Genomic DNA, 22,344 nt, shown 5'->3' on the forward strand with positions numbered 1-22,344 from the left:
GAGGTGCTATGGCAGCACACAGACATGAAATTTATATGACATTTTTCTATAGTGACTTTTTTCTTATTTGTTTCATTTAAAAGCAGGATACTGGTATATTTTTATTTAATTACTTGCTGATGTACACATCTTAAACAGATAGCTGGAATTTCATTTTAATACCCATTCAAACAGCTTTCTGGAAGACAAAGCCACTGCAATCTGGCTCCCAGATACATTAATAAGAAGTGAAATGTGAGCTTAATATACCTCACTAGGTAACATGCATTACATCTTATGTCTTCCTGTCTGATCCCCTTAGGAGCTTGTTTGTTAAATATAGTGGCCATTTCTGTGCCATTTACCCGTCAAGGGGCGGCTGTCTTTACTCACATGACAACCTCTTTCTTGGTAGTCTCCAGAGACAAATAATCAGTCCACGCCTTTTTGTCCTCATATTTCTCTGACTCATCAACAATCTTCTGAAACATTGTTCTCTTTCTTAAAAAATAACAGGGAATGGTGTGTTAAATAGGGAATCAACAGATCTCATTTGAAGATCCTTCAAAAACATTTCACAGGACAGACCCTTGGTTGAACAGCTGTGGTCAGTGTGTTTGGTTCACCAAAGGCAGCTCCACTGTATGTACATATCCCGAGGGCTTCTCGTCCCCTGCCTCCCCCCGACATCCCATGCAGCCATACCCAGCTTCTAGATTCTAGCAGCTTCTAACCCACGGGTGGGCAATTATGTGGGCCCCCACCCCATCACCTGCAACAGCTCACCAAAACTCCCTAAGTGGATCTGCCTTGTGCTCGGCCAGATGGATGGATGGGATGGGGCCACAGAAGGGCAGGAACTGGCATCTGGGAGTGGGACAGGTGGGCAGGGCTGGGGCCAGGGCTAGGATCCAAATTGCTGGGCAGTGATGGTGTGGGGCCAGGGCTTGGGGCAGAGCTGCAACCTGCTCTCCGCATGCCCCTGTGACAGGTGCCGGTTCTGCCAAAAGGCTGTGTAGGGAGCAGATTGCAGTGCTCTCTCAGGCCCTGGCCCCTTGCTGTCACTACCCAGAGGTCTCGGGGTCTCCATGGAGACTGGCAGGAACCTGTGCAAGCAGGGTACTTGGCCAGGAAGATGGGATGGGGCTGTTGGTGGACAGGGCGTGGTGTCCAGGAGTAGGATGGATGGGCTAGGCCAGGACTGGGATCGGGCTCACAGGGGCCATGACAGTGCAGGGCTGGGGCCTGGGCCAGAGCCACAGTCTGCTCCCTGCATGCCCCTGCCTGCAGAACCAGAGCCTGTTGTAGGGACATGCAGGGAGCAGATCACGGCTCTGTCCTGAGCCCTGGCCCCATGCTGTCACTGCCCCAGGATCCCAATTCCAGCCGTAGTTCCACCCATCCCACTACCAGATGCTGCTTCCTGCCTGCCCACGGCTCAATTCCATCTGCCGAGCTGAGGACCCTGCCTATGTAGGTCCCAGATGGGCTCTATAGAGACCCTGCCCACCCACTCTGCCTGGTATCACAGCCAGGGCCATGGTGCCTGGGTAGCAGGGCCAGATCTGGTAGTGGCATTGGCAGTAGAGACTGGCAGCAACAGCTGCAAGAAGCTGCCCCTGCCAGGGTTGCCAGGAAGTGAGTCTGGCCTTTGCACCACTCCAATCCTGCTGCATGCCTGAGGGTGATGGGACTGGCTCCTAGGGGTGTGCAAAATGGGTTGTATTCGATTCGGATTCAGTCCAAATTGGGGACAGCAATTCAATTAGTTGATTCAGATCACAGTCCCAATTCAATTCAGCTGAATACAAATTTGAAGATTTGATGCTGTTTTGGAGAATCAGTGATTCAGCCATAGACACAGCTTCAAATACTTTTTCTACATTCCTCAAGGTACCAGGCACAGCTCGTGAATGCTGCAATGGTGGGGTAGATGGAACGCCCCACAGGAGCACGGGGGTGGGGGGAGGGCCCTGCATGCTTGACAGTAGACCGGAAGTACTTCTGGGTCACTTCTGGGTCTGCTGCCAAGTACACAGGGGAGCCCCCTAGCTCAGCGATTGGCCATGGGTGGACCCCAGGTGCCCCCACTCCAGACCCAGGAGGCACCAGTTGCTGAGCTGCGGGCTGTCCTGCATGCTCCCCAGTGGACCTGGAAGTGAACCAGAAGTGCTTCTGGTCCACTTCCGGGTATGCCACCAAGTGCGCTAGGGACCCCCCAGTGCTTCCCTCCATCCACCCCAGCATCTCAGCATTCACAAGCTGCCTGGTACCTTGAGGTATGTAGAAAAAACATTTAAAGCTGTTTCTATGTCCGAATCGTTGAATCTCTCTGAATCGATTTGGAGGGTTCCGATTCGATTCAGAGATTAAAGAGTCTCCTGATTTGATTTGGATTCCGAGATTCAGCCGCCAAATCAGGCCGAATCTCCACTGAATTGAATCAGCAACCAAAGCTTCTCAAAGCCCTACTGGCTGCACATGCCAAGGCCCAAGCCGACCCTGTGGCTGGGCCATGCGGGGCTGAGGGACCTGGTGTGGACCAAACAAAATCCTTTGGTGGGCTGGATCTGGGGCATGGGCCATATTTTGCCCGCCCCTCCACAAGGCTCCATCTAACCACCCCACATAGCTCCATAATGGCAGGTCTGCTCTTCTGGGTGCAGTCCTCCTTGGGAGGCTCCAGCTGCTAAAGGAGCTCCAGGCCAAATCTAAAAGCACAGCTGTATCTATATGTGCTTTCTGCCAACTACTGGTTGGGCAGGGGGAAGGGGAGCGGTGAAGAGCAGCAGACGAAGTCTTCTGTTGCTCATGGAGCAGCTGTTGCTCTACTGGTTGAACAAATCAGGTTCTGCCACTCCCAGGGTATTTGCGTATTTGGCATACTCACAGTTTGCCATTAAACTCTAGAACTTTTTTAACATAAATCCTTGGAATTTTTAAATATTATTTAAATCAGCATAACACTTCAGTGATTCTAACTTGCAAACTTGTGCTTTGGCTCACCAAAGAAATGCAGCGTCAGATTAAGATTTATTGTGAACTAAATTAGAAATGCAATTTGAATTCTACCAAAATGCCAAAGGCAAAACTCCAAAATATTGGCTCTAACCCTTCAGTTGCTTACACAAATACGTATGTTCACTTACATAAACAGCCTGATTTCAGTGTCCTACTCATGTGCCCTAGTATTTGCATAAATACTTCTAGCCACAAATAAAACTGTATTTTTACATTTTAGCAGTATAAAACCACTGTGTCTAAAGGAAATTGTTTCCGTGATGACAAGAAAATGACTTAGTCTTCCTGCATATTCATGAATGTATTGTGAACATTTTGCTATGCAGGCCATTTTTAGAGAATTAGAAATGTAAGTTAAGGACAGGATTTACTACAAGTGCCTCAGTGACTTAGAAGTACAAATCTCACTGACTGCAAAAAATGGTCAACTTTTTTACTGATGGAAATTTAAATATATGGAGAAGGTGTTGGTTAAGCTACTGCAAACTATTTGCTTATTCTTATCTTGTTTTGAAGTTGTGCTATTTGTCTAAAAAATATTAATAAAGCCCTGGATTGATCATAATCATTTTTATATTTATATTTATATTTATATATATATATATTAGCTTGAAATATCTCAGTAGTAAAACATCCAAGTAATCTCACCCTGTCGACATGAAGGAAATAGCAAAACCACCTTGTTAGCATTATAGAAAACCCAGCTCAGCATCATATAAATATGAACATTAGGAATTATTTAAAATTCATTACTTAAGAAAGTTTTATCCACCTGCTTTCAGATAGTCATTTGATGGTCTGCATGGGTCTCCAGAAGACATAGAATCCCTTGAGAGGAGTCTTGCATGCTGAGGAGCAGCAGAACATTATATAACACTTTATACTAAGACAAGGTACCTGTCATATTCATATTTGGACTCACTTACTTGAAGTACAGTGCCAAGTCAGTTGCTATGATAGCGATATCCATCAAGTTAAGCACATGTTCATACTGTCTCCTGTTGAGATTCTGGTAAATATTCAGCGACTAAAAGAAAATAACGCTCACAGAAATCAGTGATGCTTTGCTGCAGGCTACTGGACATCACATGTCACTTCCTTTCTCAGAATGTGTGTCTTTGTTCAACAATTTCAAGTGATTTGTATAGGGAAGTGATAAGAGCTCAGTCCAATGTCTAGTAAGTCTGTGGAAAGATCCCTGTTTCTTACAGGGGGCACTGAGTTGTCCCTACTACCTGAAATCAACTTGAGTACCTATTAGCACTAATAGGAGTTTATCTGAAGTAAAAGTTCAATAGACTAAATAGAGTAAATTTGTCAGAATTTTGCCTACAGCAGGGGAAGGATGGCTTTAAGCTTAAATCTGATCAGTGAGATCTGGGTTCTGAGAAAATTTTGGCTACCAGTGCTCTTCATTCATTTTATCAGACTCCCCATTACATTTTGGGCAAGTCATGTAACTTCTCCACTTCTTCCCCCCCACCAGCCTCCATGCACAAACTGAGTAACTGGAACCGCAGTTGGCTGCCTTGCAATGGGACTATGAGCCTGCCTGAAGGGTTACAATGGGATTATGAGAATACCATGTACATAGAAAGTTTTTCTAATGATGGAAAGTAGTAGGCAGATAAACTACATGAGTGTTGGGCTAGGTTGATAGAGAAGGCTCATAAATAAATCACTGCAAGTCAGGGCCAATTTGCTGCAGATTATTGTAGAACTTGAAAAGGATTCACTGTACTGGGCACTGAAAAGGCATCTAATATAGGACAGTTCTTTATAAGGCAAGCGGTTGTAATTTTTATTTCTACTTGGCTTCAGCACAAAGGCAAAAGAAACGCTGCCATTTTAACCAAACCTTATTTTGACTTTTGGGTTCATTTACACCAAAAGCTGAGAAAACTGCAATGCGAGTGAAGTCTCTCCCACCCACAAAATCCAAACTAAAGAAAAATACTGGGCCAAGCCCCTACAGCTCGATATTATCTTGCTTCAAATGGAACTGAGAGCAAATTGGATGGATCCCTATGTTAGTATGTGTTACAAACCTCTTCTGCCAGCAAGAACTTTCCAAATTCCAAGTGGTGTCTCTCCAGAATTGATGATCCATGAAGTTTTGCTAAAGGATGTTGAGATCTGGTTATAAGTGAAAAACACAATTAGTACAACACTAAAGAGCAAGGAAGTGTTGCATCGGCGTCTTATTTAGGTAAGTCACACTTTATATTCAGGTTCAACTTTGTAGAGGTTGAACGAGTAATGTTTTAATAACAATATTACATTTTTCTAATAATGAACAAGCTTATCTTTTACATTTTTTATTAACTGTCCCTTTTTCAGGCTCTGGGGCCCGGGAGCATGGCCACCTCCCCTTGCGGGGTCTGCTCCCTCCTGGGGTCTCTGGCGCGCCAGCTGGAGGAGCTCCAGGCCACAGTCCAGAGACTGCGTGCCATCAGGGACTGCGAGCAGGAGATAGACTCCTACTGCCAGGCCCTTCTCCCCCGGGAGCTGCAGGGGAGAGCTCCGTCTCCCTCCACGACTAAGGAGGACTCTGGGACCCCACGCTTTGCCCAGTCAGGGGCATGGACCAAGGTGGTCAAGGGCCCGAAGGCCGGCCGCACCAAGGCCCCTCCCTTGCCAGAGCTTAGCAACAGGTTCGCACCTCTTGCAGCCCCAGCAGAGCCTGCTCAGTTGCCGGCTCCTGCAGGCAACCCAGGCTTGACCGCAGCTACTGGCCCCGCTCTCCCCAAGACAAAGCGAAAGGTGTTTGTTGTGGGAGACTCCATCCTGCGGGGGACTGAGGGGGCAATCTGCTGCCCCAACCCCTTAGCCCGGGAAGTCTGCTGCTTCCCGGGGGCCCGCATCCGAGACATTGTGGAGAGGATCCCGCAGCTCCTCCGGCCCACAGACCACTACCCCATGCTCCTTATTCATGTGGGCGCCAATGACACGGCTCGGAGCACCCCCAGCCAGGTCATGAGGCGCTACAGGGAGTTGGGAGCGGGGCTTAGGGGTCTGGGAGCTCAGGTGGTGTTTTCGTCGATTCTCCCAGTCTCGGGCTATGGGCTGAGGAGGGAGAGGAGGATCCACGCAGTGAACCAAAGACTGCGGAGCTGGTGTCATTGGGAAGGCTTTGGCTTCCATGACCACAGCCCGCTCTTTGGCGAGAGAGGCAGCGAGCTGCTGGGAAGAGATGGCCTCCACCTCTCTCCCCTGGGGAGGAGGCTCTTCTCAGCCAGGCTGGCTGACCTGCTCCACCAGGCTTTAAACTAAGCCTGCTGGGGGATGGGGGCACTACTGCCACTGCTGGCCCGCTGAGCGACCCTTGCAAAGCCAGCGGACCAAGGCACTTAAGGGAGCCCACCCCTGCCCCAGCCCTGACACAATCTGTGGGCAAGGCAAGAGCCCCCAAGGGGACACTTGCCTGCCTGTACACTAATGCCAGGAGCCTGGGCAACAAGCACGACGAGCTCGTCCTCCTGCTCAGTGCAAAGAAATACGATGTCATTGGGATAACAGAGACCTGGTGGGACTTCACCCATGACTGGACCACGGATATAGAGGGCTATACCTGTACAGGAGGGATCATGTTGACAAAAGGGGCGGGGGTGTAGCTCTCTATGTGAAGGAAAGCTACATGTCCCTGCAAGCTGATGTTGGCGACCGGCATGGACAGCTAGAGACCCTCTGGGTAAAAATTCGTGGGAAAAACGGCACAGGGGACACAACGGTGGGAGTCTACTACAGACCTCCCACTCAAAGTCCTGAGCTTGACGAGGAGTTCGCCCGGGAACTGACTGAGGCCGCTTGCTCCAGGACCTTGGTTGTCATGGGTGACTTCAATTACCCGGACATCTCGTGGGAAGATCACTCAGCAAAATCCAAGCGGTCGCAAAGCTTTCTCTCATGCGTGGATGACCTCTACCTGACTCAAGAAGTCTATGGGCCAACAAGAGGCAAAGCGCTGCTTGACCTGGTACTGGCTACGAGGGACGACCTAATCGGCAACCTAGTGATCGATGGGAAGCTGGGTGACAGCGACCACGAGCTGATCACCTTCACCATCTGCCGTAAAGCTGGCAAGTCAGTCAGCAACACAGAAGTCCTTGACTTCAGAAAAGCCGACTTTGACAAGCTCAAGAGGCTTGTTGGTCAGGCCCTCAGGGACCGTGACCCCAGGGAGATGGGAGTTCAAGAAGAGTGGTTGCTTCTCAAGGAAGCGATCCTCAGTGCACAAGCTAAATCTATTCCAACACGGAGGAAAGGCAGCAAGAAGGCACAGCAGCCCCCCTGGCTCTCCAGGGACCTAGCGGACCTCCTGTGGCTTAAAAGGAAAGCCTACAAAGGATGGAGGATGGGATTCACCTCCAAGGAGGATTACTCCGCGCTGGTCCGGTCCTGCAGGGAGCAAACCAGGAAAGCCAAGGCTGCAACTGAACTCCAACTAGCTTCAGGCATCAAGGACAACAAAAAGTCCTTTTTCAGCTATGTGGGGAGCCGGAGGAAAAGCAAGGGCAACATTGGACCCCTGCTAAACCAGATGGGGCAACTGGCAACTGACGCCCAGGAAAAAGCCAACGTATTAAATAGGTACTTTGCGTCAGTCTTTCATCAGTCCCATGGGACGCCCATGCCTGCTATGGGACAGGGAGATCTGGGTGATGGGGATCCCCTACCCTCCATAAATGCTGACCTCGTGAAGGAACATCTTGAGAAGCTGGATACCTTCAAGTCAGCCGGCCCTGACAATCTGCACCCCAGGGTACTCGAGCTGGCGAGCGTCATAGCCCAGCCCCTGGCACGGATCTTTGAAAACTCCTGGTGCTCTGGTGTAGTGCCCGAAGACTGGAAGAAGGCCAATGTGGTGCCGACCTTCAAGAAAGGGAGGAGAGTGGATCCGGCTAACTACAGGCCCATTAGCCTGACTTCTATCCTGGGGAAGATCTTAGAAAAGTTTATTAAGGAGGCCATCCTTGAGGGACTGGCCCAGGCTAACATCCTAAGGGATAGCCAGCACGGGTGTGTTGCGGGTAGGTCTTGTTTAACCAATCTCATTTCCTTCTATGACCAGGTGACCTATCATCTGGACAAGGGAGAAGAGATTGATGTCATATATCTTGACTTCAAAAAAGCTTTTGATCTGGTATCCCATGATCACCTCTTGGCCAAACTGCCCAGTTGTGGCCTTGGTTCCACCATGATCTGCTGGCTGGGAAATTGGCTCCGTGGTTGGACCCAGAGGATTGTGATTGATGGCAGTCACTCATCGTGGTGCCCTGTGACCAGTGGGGTCCCTCAAGGCTCTGTCCTGGGACCCATACTGTTCAACATCTTCATTAACGATGTGGACATTGGAGTCAGGAGTGGACTGGCCAAGTTCGCCGATGACACCAAACTTTGGGGCAAAGCATCCACGCCAGAAGATAGGCGGGTGATCCAGGCTGACCTGGACAAGCTCAGCAAATGGGCAGACGAGAACCTGATGGTGTTTAACACCGAAAAATGCAAGGTTCTCCACCTTGGGAGGAAAAACCTGCAGCACCCTTATAGGCTCGGCAGTGCTACGTTGGATAGCACTACAGAAGAAAGAGACTTGGGGGTCATCATTGACCACAAGATGAACATGAGCCTGCAATGCGATGCTGCGGCTAGTAAAGCGACCAAAATGCTGGCGTGCATCCATAGATGTTTCTCGAGCAAATCCCGGGACGTCATTCTCCCCTTGTACTCGGCCTTGGTGAGGCCGCAGCTGGAGTACTGCGTCCAGTTTTGGGCTCCACAATTCAAAAAGGATGTGGAGAAGCTTGAGAGAGAGTCCAGAGGAGAGCCACACGCATGATCAGAGGTCAGGAAAACAGATCTTACGATGACAGGCTGAGAGACATGGGACTCTTTAGCCTGGAAAAGCGTAGGCTCAGGGATGATCTGATGGCCACCTATAAGTTTATCAAGGGGTGACCACCAGGATCTGGGGGAACGTTTGTTCACCAGAGCGCCCCAAGGGATGACAAGGTCGAACGGTCACAAACTCCTGCAAGACCATTTTAGGCTGGACATAAGGAAGAATTTCTTTACTGTCCGAGCCCCCAAGGTCTGGAACAGTCTGCCAGCGGAGGTGGTTCAAACACCTACATTGAACACCTTCAAGAGTAAATTGGATACTTATCTTGCTGGGATCCTATGACCTCAGCTGACTTCCTGCCCTTTGGGCAGGGGGCTGGACTCGATGATCTCCCGAGATCCCTTCCAGCCCTAATGTCTATGAAATCTATGAAACTACTTATAAACTCTCATTTACAAGTGAACCCTTATAACACAGCACAGTTATGGTCTTTTGGTTTTATTTTTCACGCAAGTGATTTCAAAAATATATGTCCAAAAAGGATAGGAAAAGCATCAGCTTTTGCCCATTTTCCTAGGCTGTAACTGAACATCTGTGCAGTCCTAGTGTTAAGGTCTGTCATTCACATCCTAAGACAGCTAAATCCTAAGAGAGTCTTCACTGTTGTACAAAAGGTGTGTGCATGTGTATGGGGGAAAAAAACCCAACCACCAGCTCCCCGAGCAGCATCCATATGCTGTTTCACTAGCCACAGAGATCTCTTGGGTATATGAGAACAGCTGGGCAGCACAGCCAGCAAGCAGCTGAGAGCAGGTGTCCTGACCTGAGGGTACATTAATCATTTAAAAGAGGCCTGGCTAACCAGTGATGTCATATCATGTGGGTCAATTTAGTGGGCAGAAATGTGCTCTTGTGCTTGGGACCATGCATTTTGGGAGAATGTCTCCATGGCTCAAAGATCTGTCTTGACAGACAGCTTGAGCCAAACTCCTATTACTGGTGGCCTCCAGTAGCCTAAAGAGCACAAGAGAACTACAGGTTTCCTCACCAGTTAAATCACATCAGACTGTGACAGCTTACAATGGATGCTGTTCTCTGCCTGCACCCTAAATCAGGAGCTGTTCTGAACCTAGTTTGATCCCTCTGCAACCCCCCCCCCCATGCAAACATTGGATATAATTATTGAAAACAATAAAAAAGTGCCTACTTCATCTGATAAAGGTTGTTGGTTCCTCTGTGATCAATGTCATGGCATAAACCTGCAGTTACCATAGCAAGGGCTTCAAGGTCTGTATAGTAACGCTTCAATTTGCCAGTCTAGAAGAAGAGAATTGCAGAGTTTTGTTAGTATCACCAAAGGAAAAATACATCAGTGTGGCTGCTCTGTTTGAAATCTATTATATTAAACACAAAGAACTAAAATGTGACATTTTAATGAAGCCAAATATACAGTGCGCTGGAATTAGCAAGAACTTGGAAAAGGTACAGGGGAAACCAGAACAGGTGTTTCAAAATTAGAGCAGGTGTGTGTGGGTACTACATGCAGCTCATGCATCCTCCTTCATAGGTCTTCTAAAGTTACTTAGCCCAAGATAGCATTGGGCTATCTTGTTAACATTACTGCAGAGCAAGAAGACAGGGATTTAGAGTCAGAGCACAAAACTCAGGCAAAAGATACTCCAGGTTTCTTTGGGCATGGGTCCATATGAAGCTTTGTCACCCAAGGGAGAAGCATGATTCATAATCCTTTCTGTATCATGCCTAAGGAGAGGGCCTGCTCTGCTGCCTCAGGAGCAAGTGCTTTGCTTGGGACCAACCAATGAGTGTTGGTCCTGCTTTTGCATTTGTCTTTGGAGTAGTTCTATCCCTTGGACCTGCTAAGAGAGAACAGTTTTCCTCCCCTCCAGTCAGCCTGGGGGTTATAGCAGCTATTCCTGTTTGGGGTTGGACAGTACATGAGCGAAAACATCTTTTTTTTTCATTTAAAAACTGTCACCAGTCTGGCTGTCCTCGGTCATGAAGTCCTATTAAATTCTTGAAGAAAAGGTGCTGCTACAAACACCACCTTTTGAATTCAAGTCAGGGTTTCAGTTTCAGATGTTTAGCTCAAACAGACATTTGGGCTGAGGGATTAAGGATGGCAGCTAGAAACAGTGATAGAATGATAATCTGATGGACACCAGTGCCTCAGTGGAGGCCAAGATCCACTTCCTTAGCATTAATGGTAGTAGAGAGGGATATGTTTTGTACTATTACTGAAATAAGGCTTTTACAAAGACAAAGGAATGCTTGCAGATATTTTTACGGACATCTAAGAGATGCTTCTGTTAATTACATAAAACACACTGTAAACAAAATGATGCCATAAAACTAAGAGAAAAAACATAGGAGCAGTAGTAGAATACCATTAAAAGCGTGAACATGGTTTGTGCAACATTGAAGCCATGGCGCCAGTTGTGGTAAGTAATCCTCCTGTAACCCTTGCTGACTGAGTACACAAATCTTACCAGTACCTGCAAATTGGAAAGTGGAAAGAGGGTATTAGTACATCTCCAAAGGAAACAAGTTCTTTTAATGCTGGGAACAATGAGTGGTTGAAAATATAGCTGTTGAAAAATAAAAATCAGTCAGTACTATTGGGTTATTTATATTCTTTTTATAGCCTACAACTGAGCAAGTTCTCACTGTGTTAGGAAGGAGCCTCAAGTACAATAGTCATAGAAAATGAGAGTTGCAAGGGACCTCATGAGATTATCTAGTCCAACTCCCTGCTCACAGCAGCAGTATCCCAGCCAAAGTTTTGTCTAGCTGGGTCTTAAAACCCTCCAAGGATGGAGATTCCACCACCTCTCTGGGTAGCCTGTTCCAGTGTCTTACTACCCTCCTAGTAGGAAAGTTCTTCCCAATATCTAGCCTAAATTTCCCTTGCTTCAACTTGACCCCATTGCTCCTTGCTCTTGTTATATGCCACCACTGAGAACAGTCTAGTTTCATCCTCTTTGGAACCACTCTTCATGTAGCTGAAGACTATTAAATTTCCCCTCAGTCTTCTCTTCTCTAGACTGAATAAGCTGAGTTTTCTCAACCTCTCCTCAGAAGTCATGTGCCTCAGTCCCCTAACCATTTTCATTGCCTTCCACTGGACCCTTTCCAATTTGTCCACATCCTTTCTGTAGTGGGGGGCCGAAAACTGGACATGGGACTCCAGATGTGGCCACACCAGTGTCGAATAGAGGGGAAGAATCACTTCCCTTGTCTGCTGGCAGTGCTTCTTCTAATGCAGCCCAGTATGCCATTAGCCTTCTTGACGACAAGGGCACACTACTGGCTCATATTCATCTTACTGTCCATTGCAACTCCCAGGTCCTTTTCTGCAAAGCTACTGTTTAGCCAGTTGGTCCCCAGCCTGTACTGTTGTATGGGACTGTTCCGCACTAAGTGCAGGACTTTGCACTTGTCCTTATTGAACCTCATGAGATTTCTTTTGGCCTAATCCTCCAATTTGTCTAGGTCTCTCTGAATCTAGTCCTACCCTCCAGCATATCCACTACTCCCTACAGCTTGGTGTCATCTGCAAACTTGCTGAGGGTACATTCCATCCCATTTTCCAGGTTATTGACAAAGATATTGAACAAAACTGGCCCCAGGACCAACCCCTGGGGCACTCCAGTTGACACTGGCTTCCAACTAGACATTGAGCTATTGACTTCTACACTCTAAACCCATTGATCCATCCAGTTTTCTATCCACCTACAGTCCATTTATCCACCCCAGACTTCCTTAGCTTGCTAGAGAGAATATTGTGGGAGACCATATCAAAATCCTTGCTAAAGTCAAGGTATATCATGTCCACTGCTCTCCCCAGATCCACAGAGTCAGTTATTTCATCATAGAAGGCAATCAGGTTGGTCAGGCATAATTTGCCCTTGGGGAATCCAGGCTGACTGTTCCTAATGACCTTTTCCTCTTCCAAGTGCTTAGAAATGGATTGCTTGAGGACTTGGCTCCATGATTTTTTCCAGAGGCTGAGGTGAGGCTGACCAGTCTGTAGTTCCCCAGATCCTCCTTCTTCCCTTTCTTAAAGATAGGCACTATATTTGCCCTTTTCCAGTCGCCCAGGATCTCTCCCGATTGCCATGAGTTTTTAAAGATGATGGCCAGTGGCTTTGCAATCACATCAGCCAACTCCCTCAGCATCCTTGAGTGTATCACATCAGGCCCCAAGGACTTGTATATGTCCAGCTTTTCTAAATAGTCCCTAACCCATTCTTTTGCTACTGTTGGCTGCTCACTTCCTTCCCAAACTGTGCTGCTAGGTGTGCAGTAATCTGGGAGCTGACCTTGCCTGTGAAGACTAAGTTGAAAAAGGCATTGAGTACTTCAGCCTTTTCCACCTCATCTGTCACTAGGTTGCCTTCCCCATTTAATAAAGGACCCACATTTCCCTGATCTTCCTCTTGTTGCTGACATGTTTGTAGAAACCCTCCTTATTACCCTTCACGTCTGTTGCTAGCTGCAACTCAAATTGTGCTTTGGCCTGTGAGAAGCTTCAGATAGTGATTTGATTCAGAGGAGATTTGGCCCAATTCGGCAGCCAAATCTAACTGAATCAGGAGATCAATAAAAAGGTCCAAATTGATTCAAAGCCTCCGAATCAATTTGGAAAAAATTTGGAGGAAGATTTGGTGATTTGATCAGTCCCCGCTCACTGCTGCAAGAAGCTGGACCCAGGCTCTGTGCCAGTAGGTAAGGGGTGAAGGAGGAGGTGGGGCTGAAGAAGGGGGTAGAGGACCATGGGGGGACCCCCCACCAGACCCCATCCCCTGCTTGCTCCTACAGCCCCCCTGAGTGCCCCCCAACCCATGCCCCATCAATGGCTGTCCCACCTGGCCCCAGCATCCTGGTGCTTTAAAAAAACAAAAAACAAAAAACAAAAAAAACAAAAACTCACACTCACCAGCTCCTGCCAAGCAGAGGGGCGATCCCTGCTGTCCCCAACTGCCCCGCACTGTGTGGAGGGTGGGGCTCTGCCATGAGCCCCTATTCCCCACCTGCTCTCCCAGCCCCATTAATGTCTGTCCCACCTGGCCCTAGCATCCAGGCACTTAAAAAAAAAGAAGGGAGAAAAAAAAGGCTCTGCACTCACCAGCTGCTGCAGCAGCTGTCAGTGATATTTTTGAAGAGCAAGGATGCTGGGGCTGGGTGGGGCAGTCATTGACAGAACTGAAAGGGCAGGTGGGGGATGGGACCTGTTTGGTTCAGCCGATTTGGCGGCAGCCAAATCTCCGAATCAGATTTGACTGAATCGATTCAGGACAGTGATTCAAATCACCAAATTGAATCACTGCCCCCCCCCGAATCAGCTGAATCCAAATCCAAAGCAAATACTAGCCACTTCACACAGATCTACTTCCTGATTTCATGCCTGCAAGACTAAGTAATGGTCTTGTACTCCTCCCTAGTCATAGCTTCAATAGGACTTGCAATAGGGTGGGGAGGTGCGATGGGGACAGAGGCTGCAGGGGGGACGATAGTGGAAGGGGGAAGGGGGCCTGAGACTATGGGGGCCAAAGGCAGCAGGGGGGCAGGCAAAAGGAGGCACAAGTGGTGGGGAGACAGGGGGCAAGGGGGAAGCTACTTGAACCCCCACTTATTCCCTCACTGCCTGCCCCCTCACTGCCTTCTCCATTGTCTGCACCTTCTGCTGCCCCCCCAGTACCTGCCACCTTGTGCTCCCCCCATCATGTGCCCCCCTACTACTGCTTTCCGCACTGCAGTGGTGGGAGCACAAATTTAAAACAATGCTCCAAAAATTAGATTCTGTACATGGAAAATTATAACAAATGTATACATTTTCCATGTATAGAATATAATTATTGGGAGGTCGTCTTGGATCCACTTAAATACGGTAAATAAGAGAGAGAGAGAGATCATGCAAGTTTTTGTGAACCAGTATCTGAAGAAGTGAACTTGGCTTCACAAAAGATTGTGCTCTCCCTGTATATACCTTATTTAGTTAGTTTAAAAAGGTGTATATCTACCCGGCCTTTTGACTGACTTCAGAATTACACAACTAACTACACCTTTCATATTGATGCTGCCAAGTTGTCCCGGGCTCTTGCACTTGCTATGGCCAGGTTACTTAAATCTGTGCAAAGAGCTCCCCAAGCATACTCATCCACTCGTTAAAACTAATACCAGCAGTTTGTATGGGGCAAACAATGACACACGGTACAAGGCAATGGATGATGATTTGGCTTTACAGTGGGCTTGCTTTGCTTTCACTACTATGTGTGTACATCCAGCTTCTAGTAGGTGGCAACAGACTTCACTGGTGGCTAAAAAATTCTGCCTGTGAGTCTGTCTGCACTTCCATTGGGAAACTGAGCGCAACGTATGTAGGCATTTCCCAGGGAACTTTAATGTAGTTTACCTGGGTATTAAGCATTGTCTAGCTACTAGCTTTAACCTAATTGGATTGACTGTCAATAGCAACCAGGCTTCAAGGGGACAGTCTTCAGAATAGGCTAGCAGCAGAAGTAAGCACTCAGTATTTTTGGTGGGCATGTACCATCACCACTGGAGCACATAGCTGTTGCTTTGCGGGTGATGTCATTCATGCCAGCTAGAGTTAAAGCTTTGCATGCTTCTGTCAGACTTCCTGAGTGCAGCACAGAGAGCTACTGTGCCTTTTGATGATGCCACTAACAGCAGCATAACCTGTGACTATACCCGTTAGCTTCTAGGTGCTGGGCTCTAGGTCTGCTGTCCAGAGCTACCAAGTTGAGGTGGAAGTCCACAGACATTTCTCTGTAACAGCTTGCCAACAACTGTCACCTACCTCTTGTGGAATCTGGAATTTTTTCACCACGCCAAGCTCATAGTACATCTGAATTCCACTCCTCACGAGGTCAAGCTCAGAGTACTCAAAATCAGAGAACCTGAACTCGTAGATTTCAGATTCATCATGGTCTGGGAGTTGATCACGCTGGAAAAGGAATAGATGGGCTAGATTGTGTGTTCCTTGTGCCATTCACAGACATAGTTGCAAGCAGCACAGCTCTCCTTCTTAGTATTCCCACTAGCATATTGCTGTTTCAGACCTGCCCCCTTAGCATAATGAGATGTGGGTTGATTGGTGTTACAGGTCACCATATATACAAGCTGTCATATATTTTGCTTGCTCTTTTGTTGTTTAAACAGTATCCTGGTAGATTTGACACACCAGCCTTCAAGGATCAAACTTGGCTCCAGGGTCTTACAGAGCCACTTGGCTCTAGATCTCTCTCTCTATTTGCTTGAGGTAGCAGACTGTGTGGAGGATCCAAGTGGACCACAGCTGGTTCTCTGCAGAGGCACAAAACTTTAAGTGTTTCCTGGTACTTGGGGGAATACAAAGGAGCCCCTCCCCAGGAGTTCTGGAAGCACTGCCTCTGGAAGATGGGCCATACCATGCCACAACATACTATTCTAAGATATGATACTCCAGGTGTCTGTGTGGGGCAGGGGAAGGAGAGAGGGATGTTGTTTCTATTCTTAGGAGATGTTGAGCTGCTTCACCGATGGGCCAGTACAAAATGACAACTCTTTCCTGCTTCTGCCCAGCAAATACTTATCTGCCTTTGTTGTCAAGTCAACCATGTATGACTCTTACCAGTATTTCTGCCAGTTCTTCTTCTTCGCACTCATGTGGTTCTTTCCCCAGTCTGTCTCGTGTTGGCTACGAAGATGACATATATGTTATTTTCACTGTTGACTCTAATCCCGGTGAAGTCTACATGGCATTAGGGAATTCAGTTGTGAGCAGCTTTTAAATTCCAAATCCATTTTCTTTTCTGAGCTTTGCTTCCATTACTGCCTTTAAAGGGCAATTCTCTATTATAAAGTAGCTCCAAAAGTGGCATTGATGCCCATACTTACTGTCTCTCTTTATCACCTCCACATGTAATTTTGCATAGTTTGCAAATGGAAAAATTGTTAGTCTTCCACACTCACCCTGACCAAGCTGGGTTCTCTCTCTCACATGTCATCCCAAGCCACAGGGGTTTGGCAGGATAAACTAAAACTTATAACCACCCCATTGTCATTAGGTTATTTTCTTGGTAATATCTCTGTAAACCCTTCTGTTACTAATGGGCTGCAGCAGTTTTAAGGGCTATACTAGCTCTGAAGCTGTCTTTTTAATGATACACAGAATGGGAAGAACCCAGTTTAACACTCCAAACCTAGGATGAATCTCTAGATAGTCTAACACTGACATGCAAGTGACTAACACTAAGCATTAATAAAGTTTTGGTTTACATTCTCACCTTTTTTACACCCTTGACAGCTGCCTTCCCTCCTTGGAGGTGTTTGCAACATAGTGTCAAAGGGAAAACTATGTGCAGGCAATAGCTGCTACACAGCAAGACCCTTCTCTCTGTGCAGGAGTCCTGAAAGCTCTGAGGGAAAAGTTACTGGAGTTTGCCCCCTCTTGAAAGTCATGCACCTCAAGGCAGAAGGGAATATGGCCCATTCCAAGGAAGACTGTTAAGTTACTTTGGAATGCAAGCTCAGATTTGGCGGGTGCTTTAGAAATGCATGTGGTAAAATAAAACAGGCTTGGGATGAAAGGAGCTACGCTGACAAGTTTTTGCAGATGGGATATACTGTTAGACTGGGACTAGTTTAGACTTCAACAGTAAATCATTAAGCTTAGCTTCAATACCAAGATATCCTGAATTTCATCCTTGTCGCATTTCACATGGTAGAGCACCATGTCTTGAGCAATGTCTTTTCGATTCTCCAGCTTGTTCATCTTGTCATATGTGTCTGTGTTGAGTACGGACCAGCCCAGGAACTGTGTCAAGGACTTAAAAAGGAGAGAAAAAAGGAAACAATGAAGTAGCTGAGCTTCTTCCTTCCCTCCCACTGCCCTCAAAAACATAAAGATATCTTCAGAGATGTAACATAATGGCTGAACTCCCTGGGTGACAGTGACACACAGGCATGGCAGCGCACCCACTGCACTGCCAGCAGCATGGCAGTAGTTGGTCCAGAAATGCAGACTCTTCTCTTTTTGTATTGCTGATCCCCATTCTCTGCACCAGGAGCTCTGCCTCTTCCCACCACCACTGTTATGCTATTGGACATCTCAATTACTGCTACTGCCATATTTCTAGGCAACAGTTAGACACTAATGTAATGGCACTATGGGATCTGATCCCACACGCGCATGGTAGAACATGCAGTTTTTAGGATTAGGGATAAACTTTGTCAAATCCCAATCACACAAATGCGGGCATAGTGCTTCACCTTGTTGGAACGGGTAGAACTCGGATGGTGATCCTGGCAAGTTGAAAACCATTCATGATGCAGCCCACTGGCATCCCCACACAACACCTCTAAATCCATGTGCCAGGAAGCCCAGGCATTAAATGTAGAACATCTTTGTAGAAGTTTTGTCATTTTATGGCACAATAAATTGGTTGAATTTGTGGTATTTTACAATTTATTGCATGATTAACATGTTAACTGTGTGATAAATGTAGCATCTTCCAGGGGCTGAGGAGAACATACTTGAGAACCATAACATTTCTCTTATTTATATGTTACAAAAACCTGTAATGGTGGGTGTAAAAACAAGATCTGGCCTCAGTGTGCTTCCAGCCTTTTCAAATGAGCTGGGTATTCACGGTCAACAATGTCACAGCAAAGTTATGAAATTCAATACCACCCTCCCCAAGTACCAGAGGGTCCTCTTCATCCTTATTGGGGAGGGGCTGTGATTCAATCTTGAAGTTTAGCTGATAGCGGATTACAAAAGTAGATGCATTAATCAATTTTCAGGAACTTGAGGAGGGTAGAATACAAACTCACGTAAGTGCCTAAATTGACTTTAAATGCCCCATAAGCGGAATAGAATCGGGTCCCTACCTTCTCTCCAGCAGTCCTTATTCTAATAAAACTAATTTTATTTTTAGCATTTGAAACTAATGGGTCTTTAATGTTCTCTGATATTTCTTAGCACCAATGCTTTAGGTCAGTGGTGTTCAACCCATGGGCTTTCCACTGTTGTAGGAAGGTTCAGTTGCTGACTTCAGCAGTTTTGTTTTTGCTAGGTCTGAATTTAAGCCATTTTATGAATCATACTTGAAGTATCCTCCAACCCCCTACAGCTTCATTCTTACTCTTTTACTCTAATGCACATAGTGGAAATGGCACCTGACTGTTTGCTGTTGTACAGAAGAATGCCAGAATTAGATGCTATAAACACCTCATGCCCAATAGCTGGGCATGAAACATATTCTTACAATAGTGTCGATGTATTCTGGAATATCTGTCCAAATGTATTTCCTGCAAATTGTTTCTGTTACTGGGATGGGTTAGATAGTAAGGTTCCAAATGACTTCATTAAAATATTTGAGTGCACAGGAGCTAGATGGTGGTGCCAATGTTTTTAGAAGCTAAATAGACTATTAGGGCATCTTTATACATGCTCCGGGGATGGAGCGGGGGGGGGTGGCACTTTAATTAGAGAGGCTCCAACACCATCCCATGCTTCAAAATGGTGGCAGGGAAACTTTACCTAAAGCTCATTTGAGGAGCTCATTCTGAAATGCAGGGACGCTAATTAGCCTACGTTAGAGCAGACATCTGGCATGTGTATAGGTGCCCTTGAAGTCAAGATTACCTAGATCCACTTGGACTTAGGAAACGATTCTTTGAATTTCCACATCAAATTAACTCATACCTACAAAACACTACACAGCAAAATGTCATAGGCCATACATGCCACTGTGCATGCTTTCAACAATAGTTTATTGTCATTTAGGCAATGACCATCGGGCATAAATTGCTTTCAATGACAGAGAATAATTATACCTCCATGAGAGTTTCGTCTTGTTCATCAAATGGCTTCCCATCTTTTCTGTTGTAAAATGTGACAACACCAACAATTTCTTCTTTTTTGTTAACTATTGGCATGGATAGAACATTTTTGATAGTCCATCCCGATTCATCTAGAGGACCTTCCTTGAAGCAACAGCAAGCAGAAAAATGTTGAATACACAAATTGTATTTTTAATGCATAAATTTTTTTATTTTATTTTAAAGCACATTCACTATTGCTACAAGTTAAAGGGTATCGTATGTATAATATTGAATTTCAATTATATGTTTGGAAGCACAGAGGAATTCTTAATAAGTATGAGAGCTTTTACAGTACCTGAAATTTAAACATTTCATCTGCAGCTGCATTCATAATGTTGCAGATCTAGAAGATGACAAAAACATTTTCAAAATTGAGTTAAAACAATCAATCTGTTCTGCTTGGTGGTTTAGTTCAAGCAGTTAAAGCTTCAATTGTACAAACTAAGCATTAACTCAGCTTCACTTCTGAAACTGTTTATGTAATTTGAGTTAAATACTTACATAACCACTTTCAGCTACATATGTTGGGAGCCCAGTAACAAGAGCCCAGTGATCTGCTGTGGGATTTCTGCATGAAACAAAAAGGTGGAAGGAAGATTCTGAATGTACATTTATGTATAGGTTGCAGAAATTTTTGCAGAGGTGAAATGTATCTAACTAATCATACAGCAAACACTGGCATGGCTAATTTTTAGACATGCAGATAGTTCTGTTGTTTTCCAAGACTTTCTTTATGTGAGCAAGGACTGACTCATGCAACCAAAAGCTTACAAAATTAGCCTTTCACTACCAACAAACATGGCAATAGATGAACTAGAAGATTCAAACCAAGGAGTCCATAAAGGACAATTCATAGAATATTGCAATTTCTAATTATTCTGTTTTATGTAAAAAAGCATAATGGCATATGAAATTGGACTGGGAATGTGGCTGGTGTCTCTCAACTTAAATATATACAGAAAAAAGAGAGTGAAGTCAAATATGATAGGCCTAATTCTGCATGCCTTGCTCAGGCTAGGCTTTGCATGCTGCTTTATTGTCATAAATGGGATAAAAATGGATTAAATAAATGAATTAACAGAGCCCTTGTGATAGGTGGGCACATCTACACAAGATGTTTACTGTGCAGTTGCCTAATTAACTGGGCAGTAAACGGATCAGCGTCTACATGCATGTCCCTATTAGGGTGCATTAAACTAATAAACTCTGCAACAGGGTAATACTTGTAAATACAAGTATGTACAAGTATTACTCTGCTGCAAAGTTCTTTTGTGTGCAGCAGCGTACATAGAGACAGCTGCGGAGAAGCTGGCTGGGACACAAGGGTGCTTCAGTGAGGGGGCTACCTGCTGGCTAGCCCTGTGCTGAAGCACCCTTGTGCCCCAGCCAGCCCCTCCACAGCACACTGAACCCAGCTGGAGCATCCCTGGGCTGGCAGGCTGACCCCCAGAGACTCTGCCAGCTGTTGCAACCTGGCTCAATGTGCTGCCATCCAGGCGCATGTGTCAACTGCGTGCCTAGGAGCTTGCCCAGAGCAATAAACTACAGAGCAATAAGCTCTGTGGGCCTCCTGGATATGGCCCACAATAAGCTCTGCAGTTTATTGCTGTGCATTAATGACATGTGTAGATGCTCCCTGTGAGCATCTCTGTGTGTCAGATGCTGTGCAAGAACAGGACAAAAAGATGGACCCTGTCCCAAAGTGCTTCTAATCCAAATACTGACACATGCTCAGCCCTACTATTCAGTGGACACTTGTTTGGTCAAGCAAAAAATGGTCATAATACAGAAATGATAGAAATAGCCATAGGTACAGTGTACCAAAGTTTAATCTACTCACGGGATAACTTTGATGTCTTCCTTTCCATGTAAGATATAATCAATGACCTTGTAAAATACTATTTCCTATAAATTAAAAAAATAATGGTTAAAGTTCCTGAAGAGAGAATAAACAATCAGTGGGGAGCAGGTTTCTAGTCAAGTACTTACTCTGCCATCAGGAGTCCGGGCTCCTGAATAAGGTGGAACTTCACCTAATAGAACTGGCCACAAATCGAAAAATTCCTGTTTATTAAAAAATAACAATTTTAGTGCAGGAAAAAGTGTTCCCTGCATCAGACCACAAAACACCCAATAATTGTCCATTGGTCTTCCACCTCTTCGGTGCTCTTTAAGTTAAATGTAAACTACATTACAAAAACATTCTCCTTGCCCAGTCCCTGATCGCTTGGATCACTACCCCTTCACTAGAACCCAGTACCAGTTTCTCTTCTTTCTCTCTCCCCATGTTCTTAGCATGCCTTTGGCATTTCGTGTTTTTGGCTTTGTGCAAACAGTACTAATAATCCTGTTGCTTCCCTAGCTGGTAACCTAACTAGGGGTAGATGAGCAGGGCATACGCTCAGATGCCAATTTAAAAGGGTAACCAGAATGGCAGCCTCTGGGGAGCCCATGCTGCAACAGCAGCAGTCTGCACTGCCAAGCACCTGCAGCAGCCCCTGTGCAAAGAGGTAAGTATTTGGAAGCCTCCCTTCTGCCCGCTCTAGCCCAGGGCACCAAATTCCCTAGTTACACCTCTATGCAGAACTGAT

The 22,344-nt window shown here is 46.1% G+C and overlaps 1 protein-coding gene across 2 annotated transcripts in view; it reads right to left on the reverse strand.

Moving 5' to 3' along the window:
• The window catches only part of PDE6B (phosphodiesterase 6B), a 37,191-nt gene that overhangs the window by 8,557 nt on the left and 6,290 nt on the right, over positions 1–22,344 (reverse strand). For both annotated transcript variants that reach the window (XM_090037262.1, XM_090037263.1), the window contains exons 5-17: positions 21,743–21,817; positions 21,594–21,658; positions 20,255–20,321; positions 20,049–20,096; positions 19,706–19,855; positions 17,550–17,693; positions 16,497–16,562; positions 15,684–15,830; positions 11,248–11,355; positions 10,050–10,159; positions 5,049–5,136; positions 3,927–4,027; positions 373–480 (exon numbers count right to left, since the gene is read on the reverse strand). In XM_090037262.1, coding sequence (XP_089893388.1) covers positions 373–480; positions 3,927–4,027; positions 5,049–5,136; positions 10,050–10,159; positions 11,248–11,355; positions 15,684–15,830; positions 16,497–16,562; positions 17,550–17,693; positions 19,706–19,855; positions 20,049–20,096; positions 20,255–20,321; positions 21,594–21,658; positions 21,743–21,817 — 1,277 coding nt within the window. The remainder of the gene's footprint in view (positions 1–372; positions 481–3,926; positions 4,028–5,048; positions 5,137–10,049; positions 10,160–11,247; positions 11,356–15,683; positions 15,831–16,496; positions 16,563–17,549; positions 17,694–19,705; positions 19,856–20,048; positions 20,097–20,254; positions 20,322–21,593; positions 21,659–21,742; positions 21,818–22,344) is intronic.

Source organism: Crocodylus siamensis, chromosome 3, assembly GCF_052110815.1.
Source record: "Crocodylus siamensis isolate JL-2025a chromosome 3, ASM5211081v1, whole genome shotgun sequence".
Classification (NCBI taxonomy): Eukaryota; Metazoa; Chordata; order Crocodylia; family Crocodylidae; genus Crocodylus; species Crocodylus siamensis.